Here is a 23,998-nt window from a genome sequence, read left to right as displayed (position 1 = left end):
TAAGGAGGGTCAGGAACAGTCCCCTCAAGGAACAAGTATAGACTAACAAAACAATATGTCTATAAAGATGCCTTTCATTTGGATTTCCCCAGATACCACAACCCCCAGGGAATTCCTGGCCAAGGGTCATAGCCAGACCTGAATTGTGGCTCTCTGAACCTCTTGTCTCATTCCTTTGTCTTCAAAAGAACTTTTGTTAAGACCAAAATACAAGCCTTCTATTAATAGTTTTTTTTTTCTCACTGACTTCTTTATATATGTGATTATTTTGTAAAACTTTAAAAAACTCTCTCAAGATTTTGCCAAGCCAGGTTCTCAGCATTTCCTTTAGGGGTGTCATCAGACACCCAGGACCCACCTCTATGGGTCAAGCATGGGAGAAGAGTTAATAATTTAAATGGACTACTGGGTGGTAACTGTATGCAGGTAGATGGCTGGGTGGCAAGGCGTCATTTGGGGTGTGGCCTTTGGAACTATACCTGTCCCCTTGCTTTCTCTTTCTCTGCTTCCTGGCTGCTATGAGCTGAGCAGCTTTCCTCCACCATGCCCTTCCACCATGATGTTTCTGCCTTGGGTCCTGTTGACCATAGACCCAACCTCTAAAACCATGAACCAAAATAAACTTTTCTTCCTCTAAGTTGTTCTTGTTACAGTTGTTTTGGTCACAGTAACAAAAAGCTGATTAACACAAAGAACAATCTCTTTTTGGTGGGATTTCCAGATACCTGATTGATTATTAGATTATTAAAAAATAATGTGAGGAAAAATCTGTATGGAATTTGGAGGTGGAGACTTCTCTAGTATAGAACTGCAAGCCAGAGAGTGACACCATATGGACTCTCCTGTTCCCATGGCAGTTGTGTTTACCTCACTGTTAAGACTTTCAGCTTGACTTCATCCCAGCTACCACTGAAACTCCTCTTCTTGTCCTTTAATGCAGAGTTTCCCATCCAATTGACTCTTTTTTAAAAAACATTTTATACATTTATTTATTCATTTTTATTGGTGCTGAGTATTAAACCCAGTATCTTAAACATGCCTGGCAAGTGCTGTACCATTGAGCCACAACCACAGGCCCCCACCATTGACTCTTCAGACTGTTCTGAATAAATACCTTTCCCACTGACTTAGAAAAAGCTACTCATTGCCCTCCCCTGTAGATACTTCTGAGAGCAGAATGAGATACTGTTAATTATACTGAGACTACAGGTATTAACAGGCCACCTCTGCACACTGAGTGATCACTGTAAACATGTGGTCACTGACCCAGTTAGCTTTCACACACAAGTGGAACCAAGACACCTCTCTCCAGCTAAGCATCTGGAAGTTGGAATGTCAGGTCCCTTGCCTGGTGCAACCAGAAGTCAAGAGAGGCCATAAAACTTGAGTTACTAGTCTTACTGTCTTACCCTCATGCCTCAGTTTATGTCTCAGAGATCACTTAGTTCCCATCTAGAAATGCCTCCTCTAGTTTCCATTCTTCTGAGAATGAATTGAAACTTCCCAAACCTACTTTCATCACTTCTTCAGGCTGCCTATGGGGGGATGAGATGTAGACTCTTTGTCCAGGTCTAGGGAAGCTGTCTTCAGCCCCAGACACACTTGCCTTACCAAGCCTGAGTTGCTCTTCCTTGAAGCCAAGATGAAATCAGAGGAACCAGACTCAAACTGATCACCTTTCTGTTTCCATGGGACACTGTTCACATATAATCCAGAAATATTGTTCATTACTTCTTTATGAAATTTTAAAATTATACAGCTTTTTTTAAAAATTAAAGGAACATGATAAATACTTTTGATTTTTTTGAAGGAAATATTACAGATATTGAGATCAGGCATCAAAAAGTTGGATGGAAGTAACATATAAAATACTTACAATAAGACCCTACTGGTTTATTTTTTTTTCTTATAGGGATTATTTTTATTATAATAATCATAATAACCAGGCATCTTAGTGGATTCAAGTGTATTTTGTTATATATGTCTGAAATCCTAAAAACATTGAAGACTAGAGAAAATTTTTTTGAATTTTTCACAAGCTTATTTAATAGCAAAAACTATTTGATCTTATTTGAAGCTTATGGTCTACCCTACTCAGTATAGCTGTTCATATTTTACTGCAGAAATATTATTATTTGATTATTTCTGCAAACTCCAGAGGAGGACATTATATGTGGTATATATACCATGTTACCTGTCCACACTCTTCTGACCCAAAAGGTTTCTGAAAAGGACTTTTGGCTCTGAAAAATTACTCAGCCTGCCAATTAATAGTCCCCACACATTAAGTAAACACAAGCCTCAAACAAGTCTGCCTCTACTTTTTTACTGCTGCCTATATCATCCATAGTTTGAAGACTATCAGAATTAGCTTTTAGTTCAGTATTGAACACCTTAAGCCTTTAGAAAGAAGAAACAACATTGATTGATAATGATTGGTAAGTAAATAAAAATAGTAAGTTAAAAAATTGAGCCCAGATTCCCCATTCTCTACTGATATACCACAGAAAGAGGAGAACATATCTTTTGTCATCATATAAAGAAATAGAGTTGTTACATGTGCAGTCCATTTTCACTTTGTGGCTGAATATGTAAGAACCATACTCATTCCCTCATTCTCTCTTTGAGCATGTCAGAATCCTCCAATTTCACACATTTTTCTGATTGGGAAAAAAAAAAAAAACACTTAAGACTACTAGTTTTACTTATGTATTTTCCACTACTTTAGAGAAAGTCTTTTTTGTTCCTTTCTCAAGGAACATCTTGTTCCTCAAGACCAAAGGGGGAGGGAATATTATTAAATATTTGGTTCTTTACTCTCTGACTTAACTGTGTGGAAGCCAGGCTCTAAGAAAGTCCTCATTGATTTCTCCCTTTCCAGTATCACACTCCTTTGTAGGTTCCTTTTCATATAGAATAGGTTTGGCCTGTGTAACTATTTGGATTTTGCAGAAGTGACAAGTGTGACATAAAATTGGGTCATAAAAGACATTGTGGTTTCTGCCTGGCCCTCTCTTGGAACATACACTTTTTGGAAGTTTGCACTTGTGTAATTAGAACACTTGAGTAGCACTATTAGAAGACCCATGTGACAAGGAACTAGGGCCACCAGTCAACTACTAGCACTAAATTGCCAGACAACAACCAAGCCATTTTGGAAGTGGATTCTCCAGCCCCAGTCAAACACTCAAATGTTTGTAATCCCAGAGAACAACGTGATTTCAAGTTCATGAGATATTCCAAGCCCAAGTTACTCAGCCAAACCATTCCTGGATTCCTAAACCACAGAAAGAGGGGGGTGGGTTGTTGTTTTAAGTTGCAAAGTTTTGGGACAATATGTTAGTCAATAATAGATAACCAAACACCTGGAACTTTGATACAAGGAAAATGTGTTGGTTTCTCTATGAAAATAATAATACATTCTTATGAATTTCAAATATATATATATATATATATATATATATATATATATATATATATATATGATCCAGCAAATGAAAATATCCTGTAATATCATCTTCTTCATAATTTATGGCACATAGTTCCAGATTTTATTCATGCAAATGCTAATATATATGTGTATGCCTGTGTATACAAATACATGTGTATAAAAGTGTGCATGAATGTTTTGTTAAGACAGTGGATCACAGTGAACATACTTTCCTACAACTTGTACTATTCACTTACTGTGATAATGTCCACATAAGTACATGTAGATCTATGTCATTTGTTAATATATTTTCATATTTTATTCTACTGACTTCTCCATTCCCTATTGGAGAATATTTGGTCTGTTTTAAATTTCCACAAATATAAATAATGAGATAGTGAATGGACATATGTGTGTTCTATTTGTGGAAGCAGAAATGCTGGATCAAAAATAAACATATTTAGGGGCTGGGATTGTGACTCAATGATAGAGCGCTTGCCTAGCATGTGTGAGGCACTAGTTCGATCCTCAGCACCACATAAATAAATAAATAAAATAAAGATATTGTGCCCATCTACAACTAAAAAAAAAAAACATTAAAAAAAAAGAAAAGTAAACACATTTAAAATTCTGACAAGTTCTTCCAGAATGACCTCCCAAAAGTCGTACCAATATATTTGATCAGGGAATGTAAATATCTGTTTCCCTACACCCTCATCGATACTGAGTATCCACAATCATTGTCAAATGACAAATTGTTTTCCTTTTGTACTTGGTGCCAATTTTTCGTATATTTCTTATACATTTGTATTTCTTCTGTTTGAAATATCTGTCAATCTTCTTTGTACATCTTGACATAAGGCTTTCTTATATATCAATTTATAAGACCTCTTTGTATATCAGCATGTTAAACTCTTGGCCCATAATAGATAATGTGTAGAAAATCTCTCCATATTTACTGTTGAAACCGACACATATTTTTTCAATTACATTTAATGACTTTTCTGTCATAACCCAGATAGGTGAGTGCTAGATAAAGCATGAAATAGGCTTTGTAACTCTAATTTAGAAGTGATTAGAATGGAAATTAAAAATAAATAAGAAAATATTTCCTGTTTCTGCAAATGTTGCTTATGTTTATCTTTGGTATCAGAAACTCAATTGGTTTTGATTTCTGCTGTTTTATTCTAGTATCCCCAATACTACATTCACCAAATTCCAAGAAGCCGGGAGGTTCAGCAGTCCTGGTTCTCCACAGTGTTCACCACCTTGCACTCCATGTGGGTCTCCTTTCCTCTGATTCTCCAAGTAAAGCCAGACTTGGTAAGCAAAACCATCACTAAGGAGAGGGAAGGTGTCTCTCCTATGGATCTTTCATTTATAGCTGGATTTATTATTTTCTTAAACAGCTAACATTTATCAGTGTGCCAGGTAGTATACTGGACTTTTTACTAATATGTGCTAAAAATCATCACTTAAATGTAGTTTGCTGAAAGAGGTAACAATTTTTTTTACCTTCCTTTTCTCCCTATGACTTCAACTCAAAAGTTGCCCTTTTGTCTTCCTTGTCTCTTGTCATAAACACTAATACAGCAAGCAGTATCTTTAACCAGTTTGTGTGCCAGTTCATCTGTGGTTCCTAACCAGCATCATGGTGCTGGTCAGCAATAGTCTTTTTGTTTTTAACAAGACTCTATAGCCAGATATGGTATTTAGTGGGCAGAATGTCATACATGCTCAGGTGTTCATAAGAAAACAGTAGAATATCAGCAAAAGATTGATTAGTATTCACTGTATTCAACCTTCCTTTCCTTACCTCTAAAAGTCTTAAGTTCTCTTGTGGTTTTTAAGATGAAGTTCTATTATTAAATTACAAATGTACTTCAGTCGACAATGTATATCAGTGTATTTGTTATCACATTAATATATACAGTTCTTAAATAATGCCCTCAATTCTATTGAAGGCAGAATCCATTAACTGGCAAAGCCTGAAAGGAAACTCTTACTTACTTCCCAGATATATGAGTTCTGGCAAGGTGTGTGTTATTCTCATGAATAGTTGAACAGAAATGCATTTAGCTACAATGATTTTGAAGATAACTATTGGTTTTTCATTGCTTTTCATCAGCTAGATTACTGCAGGATCCCTCTTTTGGATAAGAATTTTAAAAATCTGAGTTTTCTACATGTGATTGTTTTTAAAATATATTATTTACATACAGTAAAATGCACAGCTTGACCATATCCCTAGCAAAATATAGAACATTTCCATCCCCTAAAATGTTTTTTCTTGCCCTTTCCTAGTCCATCCCTGTCCTCAAGCAACTATTGTTCTGATCTCTATCACCATAGAATAATTTTACATATATTTCCTTTTAAATTTTTGTCAGGTTTATCTCATAGTCTGCAACCACATTTTTAACATGTGAAATTCAGATGTTCCCCTTAAAGATTACTACTGTTCCAAAAGGATTAGTTAATTTATTTCTAAAACTCAAGAGACATATATAGGGAGAACAATGGTCTTTACATTAAAACTGACAATTGCTATCATATACTATTACTGATACTTACATCACTAGAGAAGCATGGCCATTTTCATGGGCAATAGCTAGCTTGAGTGCAGTGACATTGATAGAAATGGTGACAAGATGATGTCTCTGGTGAATGCAAAGGAGCTCTATCTATCTTAAATTTTTGGTATACTCATAGTGGAACATTTTGTGGGGCATGAAACATTTGCCTCCAGGACCACTTTGACTTTCCCTGTCCTGGGGATTGAACTCAGGGCCTTACACATGCTAGGCAAGGGCTCTGCCACTGATCTTCATCCCCAGCCCTCACTTTGGCTTTCATTTTATTTTAGTCAGTTCCCTTCTGGATCTCATTCTTCACCTTAAAATGAAGAAATTGGACTAGATATTCTCTAAATTTTCTTCTAACTTCATCTAAATTTTTATGAGAACCATAAATTTGCTTGTAAAAAGTAGAAGAAAATATTACGTTTCTGAGAAATTAGAGAAGAAAGGGGGGTAAATGGTAAGTATTTATTTTCATTTTGAAGTAACTTAATGAAAAACATTATATCAAATCTGAACATTATCCAGTCAACTCTTTTCATTTGGATGGCTTCACCAGATGAGTTCTCACTTAATGAAATCCCTTTTCTAGAGAAGAAAGTTAATGGTTAAGAGGTCTCTTTTTACTACACTGAAAGAACTACAACATGTAGATCTCTCCTGTGTTCATCTGTAATGGACTGAATATACATGTCTCCACCAAATGCATATGTTGAAACCCTAACCCTCAAGATGATAATATTAGAAGGTGGGGCCTTTGGAAGGGCACTTCCCTCAGGAATGAGGTTAACCTCTTATAAAGGAGACCCCAGAAAGTATTCTCACACCTTCCACCATGTAAGGCCACAATGAGAAGAAGGCTGTCAGTGAGGAAGTCGGCCCTCACGAGGAAATGAACCACTTTGCTTTGATCCTGGGCCTTCAAGACTCTGGAAATATGAGAAATGAATACTTGTTTTTGTTTTTTTGGTGTGGCGGGGAACCAGGGATTGAGCTCAGGAGCACTCAATCACTGAGCCACACCCCCATCCCTATTTTGTATTTCATTTAGAGACAGAGTCTCACTGAGTTTCTTAGTGCCTCGCTTTTGTTGAGACTGGCTTTGAACTTGGGATCCTCTTGCCTCAGCCTCCTGAGCCGCTGGGATTACAGGTGTGCGCCACCATGCCCGGCTCAAATATGACAAGCACCCAACTTGTCATATTTTATTATAGCAGCCAAGATAAACTAAGATGTCAATAATCCTTGGCTTTTTTAAAATAATTTGTATCACAAAGCACCATTCCTTCTTTATTTCTTTAAAAAGATGAAAGAAAACCCTACTCTTAGAAAGGATAGCAGCATGATGGTCTACATTATTGAAGTTGTTTGATCAACTTCTTTTTCACTGTGTGCACCTGCGTTATAAGTCTGCTGATTCAATCAACTCTGTCCCCTACTTTGTCATCCATATAATATAAATAAATATAGTTTCCTTATTGTTCCAGAGGTAATGCTGAATGATAGAATACTTTAATTCTTTTGAAATGAAAACTTCATCTGGTATATAACAGCTAACATTTATTAAGTAACTAAAATGTGCTAGACCTGATACTAAACAATTTGTAGGGATGCTGTATGGGATAGGTAGGTAGTACTGCTATTTGCATTTAATGGATAAAGGAACTGACACTGTAAAACATTAAATTACTTGCTCAGAGTTTGAACCAATAAATAACAGATCTGGAAACAGAGCCCAAGTCTTTCTGATTACTAAGCCTAAGACCTTAACTGGTAAACTGTATGTCTGGCTCACACCTTGGAAGATGATTTTGTTCATTTAAAACAAACAATGAATCAGTTAATAAATTACCTTACCAGTACTTTAAACACACTCCCTGTATATAATAGGTAGTAAAAACGAAAATATGTTCTAGCAAATAATTCCCAGGTAAGTATCTGCTTTCAAAGTAAATGTAACAGAGACTGACCTACTTGAAAAATAATAGTAGTACAAATTTTAAAATTAAATGTCATGTGTTTTTGTCAAAATATACATATATATTTTATAATTCAAAATGGCTGTGAAACAAAGTGATATTAAAGAATTACTAAAGAAGTATTGTAGAATTCTATAAATGAAATTATGTAACAAAATAATTGAATTCAAGTTTTCCAGTTTCTTATTATAGAAAGTCATATGTAAAAATCATGTGCTGTTTTTCTCTCTTAATTTACTTTTTGTATGAGATGGTAATGTAAAAACCTTATGTTATTTTGAGGAAGAAGCATGTAAATTTGTTTATTGAGTGTGTAAATCATGTTTTGTCCAAGCTAATTAGATGTAGAACCTGTCCTAGAGAAAAATTATAAACCCTGTTTTGAAGACCTGAATCTAATCCTTGACAATTGGAATAGATGGTTTCTTCTCTTATAAAGTCATTAAATACATTTTGTGTGATTCTAATATTTCTTACATCGTATTTTTCAAGAAGTTTTATTTTTATAAGACTTTGATAGGCAACAGTCAATAAAAGTTACAGATTCCTAGGACTGTGCTTCAAGTTAAAGCACATAGTGGACCGTAAGTAGATCAGTGGTTGCTAGAGTCTGGTGCTAGGGGAGAAATTTACTTCTGAAAGACTTAAGGAATTTTTTGAAAGAGGAATTATTGTGTTGTTTATGGAAGTGGTTATTTGATGGTAAGTGGTTGTCAAAACTCAAACCTGTATAATAAAAGATAAATTTTACTGAATGTAACATATCTTTTATAATTAATTTTATAATTAATAAATATTAATTATATTTATATTAATATATATTAATATAAATATATTTATTTTAATCCACTTTATTGGATTAAAATGTGTATCATTGCCAAAAGCATCAACATTTTTCCTCAGGTAGCTTCGTATATAGCACTTAGTTATCTTTTAGTGAAAGTAACTTGATGAGTCACTACTCACTTCTTACTTGACACTTAACCACTCCAGTGTTTATAGGCCTAGAGAGATGGAACAGTACTTGAATTGAGTTAATAACATTCATCTAAAGTTTCTCACATAAAATTCAACATCCTTTTATTAAAAATATGGTTCAGAGAGCATTAGTGACTGCCAAAAATCTTGTTTTTTGTTAAATGAACTGAGATACCTGGTTGTTTCCACCACTGTTTTTGTTTGTTCCTGGAAGCAATAGACTAACATCAGATTTTGAATGCTCTCTTATATATGTGTAGATAAATTTGTAATTGAATTTATTATCCTCAAAGGAGTAGTATTACACGTATTTATCAAAAGCCATCTATGCTCTACTTCTTCACTTGGATGTTTAATAAGCATCTGAAACTTGGCCCATAATAGTAGGTATTTCCTTCCCTTTCCCATTTTGGTGAATCTGCTTATATCAGGAGTCCTCTTTAATTCCATCTCCGTCATATTCTACTAATTACATTCAATAGAAAGTCCTGACAACCATGTCTTTGAAATTTAACCCCAGTCTGTCCTGTCTACTTCTGTCAGTTTTCACTGCCACTGTCATCTGACCTTTGACTTCCAATTGCAGCGTGTTTCTAATTTATCTACCTATGGAAGGAGGCTCATTGCCCCTGATTTGCTTTAAGTGTGTCCTCCAAATTTCTTATGTTGGAAACTTAAATCCCCAAAGTCATATGCTAATGGTATTTGAGAGGTAGGACCTTTGCGAGGTAATTGGTTCATGATGGATTTGTCTTTAGGTGAATGCTTGTACTGTGGTAGATTCTCTCTGGGGAATTGGGTAAGGCCTCCTGCTAGAAATGATATTTAAATTTAAACAAATTGGGCGATAGTCAATTAGTTAGAGAATAGAAAATGGTTATTTTAAGAAAAGTGAAGGGCTGGAAATGTCACTGAGTAGTAGAGCACTTGCCTAGCATGCAAAAGGACCTGAATTCAGTCCCCATGGTTACCAGATAAAATAAACAAACAAAACAGTAAGAAGAGTAAAAGACTAATAAATCCTTTGAGCAAGAGAGTCACAAAATGCACACAAAGTTCACATCTTTAGATCTTATGTTTATTAATTGGTATTTTACATATAATATTTTATTATTAGAAACCAAAGTATGTAAGGCCTCAATGCAGTAGTAAGATAGTCATTTTTACAAGGCTAAATATTAGAGTTACTTTTAAAATGGTATAATGTGCAGGTTTTTTCTTTATAATCCCTGTAGACTTGTTTTCATTAAAATAAAAAAAAAAGTTAAAGGAAATAAATGACCACTTACACATTTTGCTGATCATCATTTAATTCATGTGGATGAATCCACCCAAAGCTCCTAGAAAAATAGTGTTTACTGAATTTTTTTCTGTTTGTGAGGTACTATTCTCAGTACTTCACATATGTTAATTCATTTGATTCTCCTAACAGTCTTCTGACATAGTGCTGTCTTTACCTCCATTTTATCCATGAGGAACTCAAAGCTCAAAGAGGTCTAAGCAGTCCAGATCACCTATCTAGTCAGTGTAGCAGAACTCCAACTTTAATTCAATTCTGCAATTCAGTTAGATAATTCAATTATCTAACTTGCTCAGTTAAAAAGTTTATGGGTTTTTTTTTCTTTAAAATATCTGTAATGCTGCAGTCACTGAAAGGAATAAATAAAATACAACTCATGTTCTCAAGAAGTTTGCACCTAACTTCAGGAAAAGTGGAATAAAGGTAAGCATGGTGGCATGTGCCTGTAATCCCAGCCACTTGGGAGGGTGAGGAAGGAGGATCTCAAAAGTTTGAGGCCAGCCTTAGCAACTTAGAAAGACCCTGTATCAAAATAAAATGAAAAGGGTTGAACTGCGTGTAATAGAAGAAAAAGTAGGCTCAAATCTTCACCATGACAGCTTAGGAACTGACTTCCTTAAAAGAGTCTTAAAGTGCAAGAAGTAAAATCCAGAAATCAATAAGTGGAATGGAATCAAACTAAAAAGCTTCTTCACAGCAAAGGAAAAAGAATGTGAGAAGAGAGCCTACAGAGTAGGAGAAGATCTTTGCCCACTGCACCTCAGATAGAGCATTCATCTCCAGGATATATAAAGAACTCAAAAAACTGAACACCAAAAAAACCCAAACAACCCAATCAATAAATGGGCAAAGAAACTGAACAAACACTTCACAGAAGAAATATGATTGGTGACAAATATATGAAAAAATTTTCAACATCTCTAGCAATTAGAGAAATGAAAATTAAAACTACATTGAGATTTCATCTCATTCTAGTCAGAATGGCAATTGTCAAGAATACAAGCAACAATAAACGTTGGTGAGGATGTGGGAAAAAAGGTGCACTCATACATTGCTGGAGGGATTGCAAATTATTGCAACCACTATGTAAAGCAGTATGGAAATTCCTCAGAACATTTGGAATGGAACCACCATTTGACCCAGTTATCTCACTCCCTGGTTTATACCCAAAGGACTTAAAATCAGCATACTACAGTGACACAGCCACATCAATATTTCTAGCAGGTCAATTCACAATAGCTAAGCTATGGAATCAAACTAGATGCCCTTCAACAGATGAGTGGATAAAGAAAATGTGGCATATATACACAGTGGACTATTACTCAGCCATGAAGAAGAATGAAATGATGGTATTTACCAGTAAATGGACGGAACTGGAGGCTATCATGCTAAGTGAAATAAGCCAATCCCAAAAAACCAAAGGTTAAATGTTCTCTCTGATATGCAGATGCTAATTTACAATAAAGTGGGAGGCAGTAGGAAAGAATAGAAGTATTTTGGATTAGACAAAAGGGAATGAAGGGAAGGGAGGAGGAATGGAAATAGTAAAGATAATAGAATGGGACTGGAGTTATGGCTCAGGGGTAGAGCGCTTGCCTAGCACGTGCAAGGTGCTGGGTTCGATCCTCAGTACCACATAAAAATAAATAAAAATAAAGGCATTGTGTCCAATTACCACTAAAAAAATATTTTAAAGAAAAGATAGTAGAGTGATTCAGACATTACAATCCTATGTGCATATATGAATACACAACCAATGTAATTCTACATCCTGTACAACCAGAAGAATGAGAAGTTATATCCATATATTTATAATGTCAAAATGCATTCTACTATCATGAATAACTAATTAGGACAAATTTAAAAATCTATTAAAAAATGAAAGGACTGGAGACATAACTCAGTTGTAGAGCACCCCAGTACTACAAAAAAAATTATACATATGTGTGTCTGTGTTGGTATGTATATACATACATATACACACACACACACACACATATATATACATAGATAATGAAAGTACACTAAAGAAACAGCAGGTAAGAGTAATTTGGCTGAAAAAAGAGGAACTATTTAAATAAAAAATTAGTCTTTTCATCTCTGCTGCCTACATTGGAGTACTTTTAACTTGTTGGTGTATCTGAGATTGTCTTCAAAGGCATGGCGCACATTCCTTTTTTTTTTTTTAAGAATTTTTAAAATTTGAAATATAGGACTCAAGAACTTGTAAAAATAGTAAATAAGTCCCATGTACCCACCACCCTGTGTCCCCTAATGATGACTTCTTATTTAATGGCAGTATAATATTGAAACCAGAAAATCAATATTAGTAAAATTAACTAAACTGTAGAACTTATTTACATTTTTATTTCATTTTCACTACTTCTAAGTGCATTCTTGTGTATGTGCACTTACTAAATCTAGGAGCTTTTTAAATAAATTTCCTGAGATTTTCTATATAAACAATCTTGTCTCTATAAATTGTGATTTCCATTTTCAACTGGTATACCATTTGTTTCCTCTTTTTTTTTTTTTTCCAATAACTGTACTAGCTAGGACCTCTAACATTATGTCAAATAAGAGTGATGATAGCAGATTTCTATGCCTTGTTTCCAACTTTAGGGAAAAAGCATTTATTCTTTAGCCACTAAGTATAATGTTAGCTGTAAGTTTGCTATTCATGTTCTTTAGTAAGCTAAGGAGGTTTCCCTTCTGTGTTAGTGAGGTTCTCCAGAGAAACAGGACCTATAGGCTATAGGTATCTACATATCTATCTCTAACCCTATTGAGGTCCAAGAAGGAGAGAGAATTTTTAAAAAATTGCCTCACACAATTGTGGAGGCTAAGAAGTCCTAAGATCTGCAGTAAGTGTGAGGGAGACTCAGGAGAGCCAGTGCTTTATAAGTTCTAGTCTAAAAGCTGATAGGAGACCCATGAAGAGCTAGTTTTTCATTTCATGTGTAAAGGCAGACAGGGACTGATATCTCAGCTCTCAGCTCAACTAGTAAGGCAGAAGAATCTCTTCTTACCCGACATTTTGTCCTAGGTAGGTCTTGAATAGATTGGGTGAGGCCCACCCACTTTGGGGAGGGTAATCTGTTTAACTCACTCTAAATGTTAATCTCATCCAGAGATACCATCATAGACATACTCAGAATAGTTTTTGACCAAATGCTTTGGCACCCCATTACTTAGTCAAGTTGACACATAAAATTAACTCTATTCCTAATTTACTGAGATGTTTTTAATCATAAAAGAGTGTTGAATTTTGTCAGATGCTTTGGCATCAATTAATGCAGTGGTGATATTTTCATCTTTAGCATGTTAATATGGTAAATTACACAAATAAATATTGAAATAGCTTTGCATTCCTGGAATAAATCTCACAGTCATGGTATCTAATTCTTTTTATACATTGACTAATTTGATTTGCTAATAATTTATTGAGGATTTTTATGACAGTATTCTTGGGGAATACTGGTCTTTATCTTTCTTTAGAGACTAGTTAGATTTTTATCTTACACTGGGTGAATTCTGGTAGTTTGTAGTGAGGAATTGTTCCATTTCTTTTAACTTGTTGAATTTATGTGTGTAGAGTTATTGATCTTTTTAAAGAATCAGCTTTTTTCAGTCTTTTTTTTCCTTATTCCAGGGAATCAAAACCAGGGCCTGGCATGTGTTAGGCAAGCACCCTACCACTGAGCTATATTCCCAGCCCCAAGAATCAGCTTTTGTTCCATTGATTTCTCTCTCCTATTATTTTCATTATTTTCTTTCTTTCTTTCTCTTCCCCTCCTATCACTTCCCTCTATCTAATCTAAGGTAACACTATTCTTCCCTAGTGCCCTCCCCCACCTTATTGTGAATTAGCATCCTCATATTAGAGAAAACATTGGGCCTTTGGTTTTGTGGGATTGGCTTATCTTGCTTAGCACATACTCTCCAACTCCAACCATTTACTGGCAAATGCCATAATTTCACTCTTCTTTAAAGCTAAGGAATATTCCATTGAATATATATATATATATATATGTATACATATATATACACACACACACACACCACATTTTCTTATCCATTCATCTATTGAGGGACACCTGTATTGGTTCCATAATCCAGCAATTGTGAATTGAGCTCCTATAAACAATGATGTGGCTGTGTCACTATAGTATGCTGATTTTAATTCCTTTGGGTATAAACCAGGGAGTGGGATAACTGGGGCAAATGGTGGTTTCATTCCCAGTTTTCTGAGGAATCCAAAATGGCCATGATACCAAAAGCATTATAGATTTGATGCAATTCCTATTAAAATCCCAATGACATTCTTCATAGAAATAGAAAAAGCAATCATAAAATTTATTTGGGAAAATAAGAGACCTAGAATAGTTAACACACTCTTTTCTGGTTTCTTAAAGTAAAAACTTCTATGATTGATTTTTAAGTTTCCTCTTTTCTAATGTAAGCATTTACTAGTATACATTTCTCTCTGAGTACTGCTTCGGCTTCATTCTATAAAGGTTGATATGTTGTATTTTCATTTTTATTCTGTTCTATGCGTTTTTTGAGACCTCATCTTTGACCCATTAATTACTCCGTGTGTTTTGTTTAATTTCCAAGTGTTGGGAGATGTTTTTATTATCTTTCAATTAATGGATTTCCAGTTAATTTCATTACATTCAAGTAATATATTCTGCTTTTAAATAGGTTGAGGTTTGTTTATTGATCCAAAATATGATCTATAGTGGTGAATATTCCATGAATGCTTGAAAAGAATGTATATTTGACTGTTGTGTGGAATGTTCTATAATTGTCTACTAAATCCTATTATTTGATGAAGCCATTGAGTTTTCTGTATTTTTGCTGATTTTTCTAATAGCATTGTTGATTGTTGAGAGGGTTATGGAATACTTTGTTAGCCTTTCTAAAACTGCCTCTAAATAATACTGTTGATCATGGTCTTTCATAATCCCTTTTATGCGCTTCTTCCCCTAATGTAATGTATACACCAATCTCACATTACAATCCATATAAGTCTATGTTTTTGTATCTCAGAGCCCAAAGATTTCTTCACTATTGTCTTCTTTAATTTCTCCTAAAAGTAGGAATCTTTGAGTCAATAAGCTGACCTCATATTCTCTTAAAAATATTACTTGTGAAAAGAAATTAGTTTGTTTCTAGGAGAGGAAGAGAAAGTTTTATTTCCAAGGTTGCTGATCAGTAAAGTAAGAAGACTACTTATGTGGCGGGATTGGGGGGAGGCGGTGGGGGCGGGATCTGTGAAGTTCTTAAGGGTAAAGGCCAAGTATTTTTGTGTTTCCCATGATCCCTTCCTAGAAAAGTGCTTCCACATATTTGTAGAATGATTTAAAAATAAATGAATGAATGCTGGATGATGTGAGTCATCACAAAAACAAAGACACCCACTCCCTAAACTGGTGTTCTTGTTAGGCTTTATTAAGAGACTGAGAAACCAGTAGGGTTTCCAGAATCTGCAGTATTTGATTACTGACTTCATTCCAGCCTGGCAGTTGTTAAGATTCCAGCTCTGCATACAAAAAATGAAACCTGATTTAATTTTTGATCAGGTAAAAAATAAAGTTCATATTTTCAATGTATAACAAATTGGAAAGAAATGGACCATTCCAGCCTACTATTCTGCTTCTTTGCCTGAAGCTGAAGTTGATTTAATTCACCATGACGAATTTAGATGTATTTATTACATCTGTGCTCATACTTTGAATGAAAGAAGGCCATTATTTTACTTAGACATTTTTTTCCCTGTTCCATACCCAGTTCAAGCTATGAAATGTCAAGTACATAGTAGTAGCAAGTTGATGATATGGATAATGAATTATTGTCCACCAGGAAGACACTGTGTTTTGTTTTGTTTTTAAAATAGGTGTTTTCTGTGGTGAGTCACAAATTAGGTAGTACGAGGACCAATAAAAATTTTATTGGTCTACTAATTAACATGTGTTTGAAACATTACAGAGAGTCAATTAGCTTTTTTTTTGATACGCCAGAGCTCTTAGAGGAACTTGGTGTTTCCCCTTGTTGATTTGATTCTTTGTATAATGACCTTCATCTGTTATTATATTTTTTGGTGATCAAAAACCTTTGTAATTTATAAAGGAAATTTAGCTAAACAATGAAAAGGTCAGCTGTTCTGAGATGGTATCTACATACATGCAGTTAAATGATAATGAGATTTATCAAACCAAATCCAATGAGAAACAATTAGGCTACATTCTCTGCTGCCCCATGTTTTCCAAGATTAATGAAATCATACTTGGGAGCCATTTGTTTAAATTTCTTCAGTTCCTTTTCCTCTGTTGCCCAGTCCTTTGTAATGTATTAAGATAATGCCAATATTTCTCTTTCCAAGCTTGTTTCCCCTTATATATGCATCAGAAATTGACCGACTTTCATAAAGACACAGGAGAACCAGCTCTGGGTTGTATATGCATTTAGCAAGTCTAATGATGATCAGAGTCCACTGTGAGAAGTGACTTGATGTGAAAATCTCCCCAAATATCTGGTTTCTCATGACTGACAAACTGCTTTTCCCAGCTGCATGGTGCAATTACCAGCTGTGCCACTGACACATTGGCTGGATGACAACCTGTAGCTGCTTTCATCCACAGATGAGGTATTTAATTTAAACGTTATGGCTTCTATTTCACATTTTGAAAGAGCTCAGAACAAAATCCATCAAAATTAGGCTGTGTATTATCAGTTAGAGATTGGTTTGAATTGCTTTGATTCTCCCTTTTCAGAGACTCTCAAAAGCTTGAAAATGATTTTCTTTCTAAGTCAATCCTTTTTTTCCCCTTGGCAAGCATAACATTTTTCCTCTCTGCAGAAACCAGCGTGGCTTTCCCTACCACTTTGCTCTCTCATTTGGCTTTGCTTGCGTCATTCTTTGAGTTGTCACTGTTCCAGCACAGCAGGCACATATTAGATCTGGGCCTAGGGGGCCTCTTCTTTTCAAGGTGAAAGCTAGTGTGTTTTCCTAAGGATAGTGTGACTATAGCAAAAACAAAAATGAAAGTGGAAGGAAAGGAATTCAGTTGTGAAAGGATAAGAAAAAGGGAAGTATGATGGAAACAAAAGTGTTTTTAAAGAAGGGACTGGTGTGTAGTCAGAGGGCGTGAACTTGGAGAGACATGGCCTTGTGGACAAGGGTGCTGGCGGCTAGGTGGAAACAGAGGGTGGGTGTTTCAGTCAGTTTTTAGCTGCTGTGACCAAAAGACCTGACAAGAATTTTGGTTTTTCAGAGGAAAATTTTCAAGGAGGAAAAATTTATTTGGCACTCGCTATTTCAGAGGTCTCACTCCAGAGACCTGGGCCCAAGGTGAGGCAGAACACCATGGTAGAAGGGTGTGGCAGGGTAAAGCAGTTCAGGACAGCTCATCAGGAAGCAGAGAGAGTTCTGCTCACCAGGGACAAAATATAAATCCCAAGGGCACACCTTCATCAACCCCCCAGCCACATCCTACCAGCCTACTGTTACCACCCAGTTAATCCCTATCCTAGGATTAATGCACTGATTAGGTTAGAGTGCTGATAACCCAATCATTTCATCTCTAAACTCTCTTGCATTGTCTCACACATAAGCTTTTGGGGGGCATCTCACATCTAAACCATAACAGTGGGGTAGAGAGAAAGGAAACCTTTGAGATGACCTGAAATGCTTGACTCTTCCTAAAACCAGTCTACCTGATAGATTTTCAGTGCCTATTATAAAAGTTCATGTAAAGCAGTAGCTGTATTTGTATAACATTTGAAAATCAAGAAAGTGATGTTTTGGCTTAGAACTTTTTAAATCTCCCTTTGAGCTGAAGAAAAAAGACGGGGGTACAAACAGCAGATATAATCGCACACGTAATGGAAGAGCTTAGGAATGGCTGCTACAATCCAAGTTAAGTGGGATCATTGAAGTTGGAGATTTTACAACTCGAGTTATTATTGAATTAACATGAGAAATTTATAAAATTTGAATACAGACCATGAACCCCCTAAGGAAAAGTAAGGTGTCTTATACATCTTGGCAATCTTGGCCCCTATCAAAGTGCTTGGGACATATAGAATGGAGTTCAATAAATACTGGAGGAGAGAAGTTGGGTATAAAGGAGATAGGAAGAAAGAGTCAGAAAGTGATTAAAATTTGACAGTGACTACTCATAGCTTTAGATGGGGTAGAAAAAAAGAATAAGGGAGTAAATGCATTACTTCTCTTTGATTAACTTTTGCTCCCTCTGAATTAATCCCTGGAATTCATCAAAGGATTTTTTATAACATACTTTTGAAGTATTAAATATTCTCTTTCTCAGAGCAATCAAAAGGAAAGGACAAAAGTTTCCCATTCATATTAAGCTAAGTACAATGGATTTTATTTTAATTTTTTTTGAGGTAAAATTCATGTACCATAAAATTAACCATTTTTATCAGGCACAATGACACATGCCTAAAAATCTCAACTACTCTAGGGACTGAGTCAGAAGGATTATAGGTTCAGGTCAGCCTGGCCAATTTATCAAGACATTGTCTCAAAATAAAAAGAAATAAAGATGTAGTTCAGTGATAGAACATTTGCCTAATGTGAGAAGCCTGGGGTTTAATCCCCAGTAACTAACACACACACACACACACACACACACACAGAGACACACAAATAAAAGCTGAATTAACCATTTTAAACTGTACAATTCAGTGGCATTTATAGTACGTTCACTCTGTTGTGCCACTACCACCTATCTCAGGTTCCATTCAACAGTTGCTTTACTTTAATGTCTTAATGTGGTATAACCACTTAGAGTAGTTTTTTTTTTTTTTAAACCTTATTTAGAAAAAAAGATTGAAACCCAACGTTTCCTCACAGACTCTGAAGATGAAAAACCATCTCCTCTTCATAGTATGTTTTTAGAATTTTTTATTTTCCTTTTTCCACAAGTCGTGGGTAAAATGTTCCTTTTTAGGTTAGCATTTACTCTTTGATAGTTTGCTATCCAGTGACTTCTTTTTCTCCTGCCCTTCTGGTATTATTTTATATTTTTTGTAACATGAATACAATGAAGTTGGCTGGTAATGTTTTTCTAGTGTAAAACATAAGTGAAGTTCAATCAACTATGGAAAACATATCACTTCTCTGCTCGTTAGGATGCAATTTGAGATTTCATTTATACCAGACAGGATTTTATGGGAGATATAAAGCAAGCTGGTGCTTATAACCTTCCTTGGTGCCTTTTCTACGTCGTTAAAAGGGTAAATTGATTTTCCCCAAGGTACCTAGGCAAATGATTATAAAATTATTCTTCAAATGGATCTTATAATCAGAAATAATTAACAAAGATATATTAAGAGGAATAAGCATACACCTAACACATTTCAAATGTTTCTGTGGTTTACAGAAAAAGATGTTATGGTGTTATTGTTTAGAGGAGTGAAAAAGGTCTGATTAGAAGCAGGATAGAGAGTGTACTTATATTATACACTCTTAAAAATAGCAAGATAAACCTTCAAATTATAAAAAGAGTATATTCTGATGGATCATTTCTTAAAGAAATGTGAATGCCAGATTTATAAGTTTCACATGTTTACAATGATAAAATTTCCATATTCTGCCATGAAGAATGAAATCCTGCAGTGGAATCAGCTACAAAATTGCAAAGGACAGCAAATTCCATTTGTTAGCAAAATACCATTTTGCATTCTTGGTCTTTCTGAATTCACATTTAAGCCACTTACACAAATCTTTGACACAAGCAATTTTTAAAAAATATTTACAGCTTACAGTTTGTGAAAACAGGTTTGTCCTTATGAGCTAAATAGTCACTTTTCTCTAAAAACAGGTATTGCATGCTTAAATCAGTTGTGTCCATATCTTCAAAGTTCCAGATGCAGTTTTTCAAAAGGTTTTTTTTTTTTACACAACACAGTATTTTGTAGATAAGTCTTGTTAGTGGAAACAGCACTTGGAACTCAGGAGACCTGGTTTGTTGTTGCTTTATCATTTCTAAGTAACTTTCCTATTTGTATTTTTCAAGGAGCCATGTTCTCTGTGAATTCGCATAGTAGGAAAGAAATTCCTCATTGATCATTCTATTATAGAACAGAATTGGGAGAGGATGAGGTTGAGGAAATTGTGGGTACAAAGTGGGTAAGGGGATGAATTTCCCTCCTCTGTATGGGAATTAGGTGAGACTTCTGTGAGGCAAACTTTCAGTCTTCAGATCATAGAGTTTTTCCTCATTTTCTTTACATAGGTTTTGTTGAGAATTCATCCTGAGTGTTTGCTTCATTTTTTTCACTTAAAATTCCAAACTATTTCTTTCTCTGGTTTATATCTATTATACTTCAATTGTGGTATTGTGGGGAGCAAGGGATGCCATCAGAGGAGATTTGGGATTCACTATCAACTTTGTCAATAATTAGATGTAGTAACTCAGCCTTTTTTCTTTACTTTTCTTTTTAGGAAAAGGAAAAAGAAGGTTTATTGCTTTGCTATCAAAGGAGAAACACAGGGGACTCCTTTCCCAGAGGCTGTGATTCTGCCCATCAGCAGGAGGGGGGCGGTTAAAGAGATGATTCAAGGGCTGCATTCCACGTGTTCTCTGTTCTCTGTTGTTAATTTGGGAGATAGTCATTTCTGAGATCTTCTGGTACCATCCCCAAAGTCTGGATTACTTCATTCCTATGGTGGGTGAGTGCTCAAGGACAGATAAATCTGTCTAGAATGGGGAGGAAAGGTAATTCTGTTTTCCCTGAGTTTAGAGAGTGGGAAGAGATAAGGGAGGAGCAGGGAAAGAGGAAGAGAAAGAAACATGTCCATTTTAAAAATAAATTACAGTAGCAGAGCAGCAAGGGCTATATTCAAAGCATAAAGTGAACCACTTATATTTCTCCACTGTCAATTTCTACATTCTATTTCTATGGAAAAATGGGTGATGACATCTCCAAGCTGCTTCCTGCTGAAAGAAAGTGAAGTTGAGGGAAGTAACCAAAAGTCCTTGTTTTCTGTAGGGATGAGTGGACAGTTAAGGGTATTCAGTGTCAGAGCAGACCAGAGGTCCACAGTGGCAACAGCAGGTGACTGGACCAGGCATACATACATAGCAAAGCATTACTTTTTTCATAAACAAAAGCAATTAGTATTTAAGCCACGAAGACAGTAACTCATAATAATATCAGTGAAAAACAGTTTGAATTTATCAATGTAGGAAGTTAGGAAGATTTGTAAGTCTAAGAATTAAGGCTCAAATTAACTCAGGACAGACTTGCAACTCTTGAGTCCTAGGGCAGGGATCATGCTGAGACAATAATAAACAAGATAGCGAAGCATTACTTTTTTCATAAACAAAAGCAATTAGTATTTAAACCATGAAGACAGTAACTCATAATAATATCAGTGAAAAAAATGTGAATTTATCAATGTAGGAAGTTAGGAAGATTTGTAAGTCTATGAAATCAGGCTCAAATTAACTCAGGATAGACTTGCAACTCTTGAGTCCTTTGTGATCACTATTAACTATTATTAGGCACTCCCATACAAAAAGCCTTCCTCTCTGGCTTTACTTGCTTTTGATAGGGCTGACACGAGTGTACACCTGAAGTTTCATTTTTTAAAAACCATTGTTTTCCTTTTAAATGTCCTTGTAGGACTGTGCTTAGTATATACTCTCCTGCTGGGTGTTTAAGACCAAGTTGATCAAAACTGACTTTGTTCCTGTCTACTCTTAAGAGTCAGCTGAGATTTCTCAGAGATCACTCTTGGAGATGTGTGTGAAGCCTCTTGGCTCATTTAGCTTTCCTCTACCAGTGGTGCCATCTTTCAGGATGGGTCAGGGTTCTACTGACCATACATGGCTTCCCTTGGAAACATCAGGGACATTTCCTTCTCCAATGACCCTCCTTTTTGTAGAATGTGCACTGGTTGGCTTCCTGTTCTCTAGGGTCCTCTCCCTCTCCCTGATCAGCAGATCAGGTGACTTACTGGAGTTGCAAGGCAGGTGCCATCGTTCTCTGGGTCCTTGCTGACCTCAGATGGCAAGGGCCAAAATGTTGGCTGCTTTTTCCTTGGCACTTTTACTTCCTTGACTATGGTGTATAAGTTTTGGGTTTTAAATACCCAGCAAACCAGTTTCACCAGTCTTAAAGAGGGAGTAACAGATTATAACTTCAATTAAATGAAAGGGGTAACTAATTTCACAGTTACCCCTTTCATTTAATTGGGATTAGTATTAGTACTGAAAGTCAGTATTATACTGTCTATCCTGTAGGTGATGGCTTATCATCTCAAATTAACTCAAGTTTATTGGAAGCAGTACCTCTGCAAAACAGTAACAGACAACAATTATAAAATTTATAAGGAAAATACAAAATGAAATTCACAAAACAACAAAAAATTCAATTTTTGTAATAGCTATGAATCAAGAAAAATTATTTTATAATCTTGAACCTTTACTTAGTTATATCCCATTTGAGATCACAGTAATCTTTTACAACAAAAATTAGTTTTTTGAACACAATTTTAAATGAGCTCAAGTCTAGCCCATTTTGGAACCATTCTAACATGGAGTAAGGGAGGCAGAGCCTTATTTCAGGTAAGTCAGGGCTCTTCACAAATAACACAATATTACATCTGAAACCTAAAACAAAGAAACGCTAAGAGAGCATTTAACTTTCTTTTTGTGGAAAAAGTGGCAGAATGCTTCCATGTTTTACAATGTCACCATTAAACAGATAAGGCTTTCCTTATTAATCTTCCAAAAATACATTTAAATTCCAATTCCAGTGTGAAGAGTAATACAAAATTGTATATATAATTCATTAACAACAGGTTTCTTTTTTTAGAGAGAGAGAATTTTTTAATATTTATTTTTTTAAAAAAATTTTTTGGCGGACACAACATCTTTGTTTGTATGTGGTGTTGAGGATCGAACCCGGGCTGCATGCATGCCAGGCGAGCGCGCTACCGCTTGAGTCACATCCCCAGCCCAACAACAGGTTTCTTTATCCAGCTATAAAACATCAAATAGCATGGATAAATACCAACCAAATTTGTTATTACTATACAAATTTAAGACTTTTTCTACAGATAATTTTAGTTTGGAGAATACCTACTTGGACAAGTGTTCTCTGAAGCTTTACGTTTAAATTTAACTAAGTTTAACTTTTAAAATACAAATTAGAATCCTGAGTGTATGGTAGTAATTATCACAGGTCTGCATGGGTTAACAAAAATCAAAAGATAGCCTTAAATGTCTTGTACATTTAGGAAACAGTGTTAATGATCAGAAATTGACTTAGTCAAAGCAAACAGATGTAAAACAGGTCTTCATATGTCAGTGTGGCTTTTCTACGTCAGAAACAATGTATAAAAGAGAGCATTTATTGGTTATCTTGCAGGTAAACTTAAATAAACTTTGTCTTATAAACTTTTACATAACACTTAGACAAGGCCTAGACAGTTATAGTTCTCAGATGCATATATATCCGTAGTCACATATATTTAGGGTGTCAACTATTTTGTTATAACCTAAATAACAGTTGTTTGTTTAACCAGTTACAAAGTAATCATTTATGACTTTAAAATAGGTACAAACCCTACTTCCTTTAAGACTTAGTTTCCCCAAGTAATAACACCTAACAAATACAAGAAAATTATCTTAGATTTTCTTGAAGATTTAGATTTTCTTTAGATTTCCTTGAAGATCCCTTTGCAGGGGCTGCC

General features: G+C 35.2%; 1 protein-coding gene across 1 annotated transcript in view; it reads left to right on the top strand.

Annotated features, from left to right (window-relative positions):
- The window catches only part of Alg14 (ALG14 UDP-N-acetylglucosaminyltransferase subunit), a 93,059-nt gene that overhangs the window by 29,902 nt on the left and 39,159 nt on the right, over positions 1 to 23,998 (top strand). The window contains exon 3 of the mRNA XM_046462171.2: positions 4,622 to 4,753. Within this exon, the coding sequence (XP_046318127.1) occupies positions 4,622 to 4,753 (132 nt within the window). The remainder of the gene's footprint in view (positions 1 to 4,621; positions 4,754 to 23,998) is intronic.

This window comes from Marmota monax, unplaced genomic scaffold (genome assembly GCF_021218885.2).
Source record: "Marmota monax isolate L192 unplaced genomic scaffold, Marmota_monax_Labrador192_F-V1.1 WCK01_AAM20220418_F8-fsc00070, whole genome shotgun sequence".
Lineage (NCBI taxonomy): Eukaryota > Metazoa > Chordata > Mammalia > Rodentia > Sciuridae > Marmota > Marmota monax.
The sequence above is the reverse complement of the archived record's forward strand: the minus strand, read 5'-3'. Positions and strand labels throughout refer to the sequence as shown.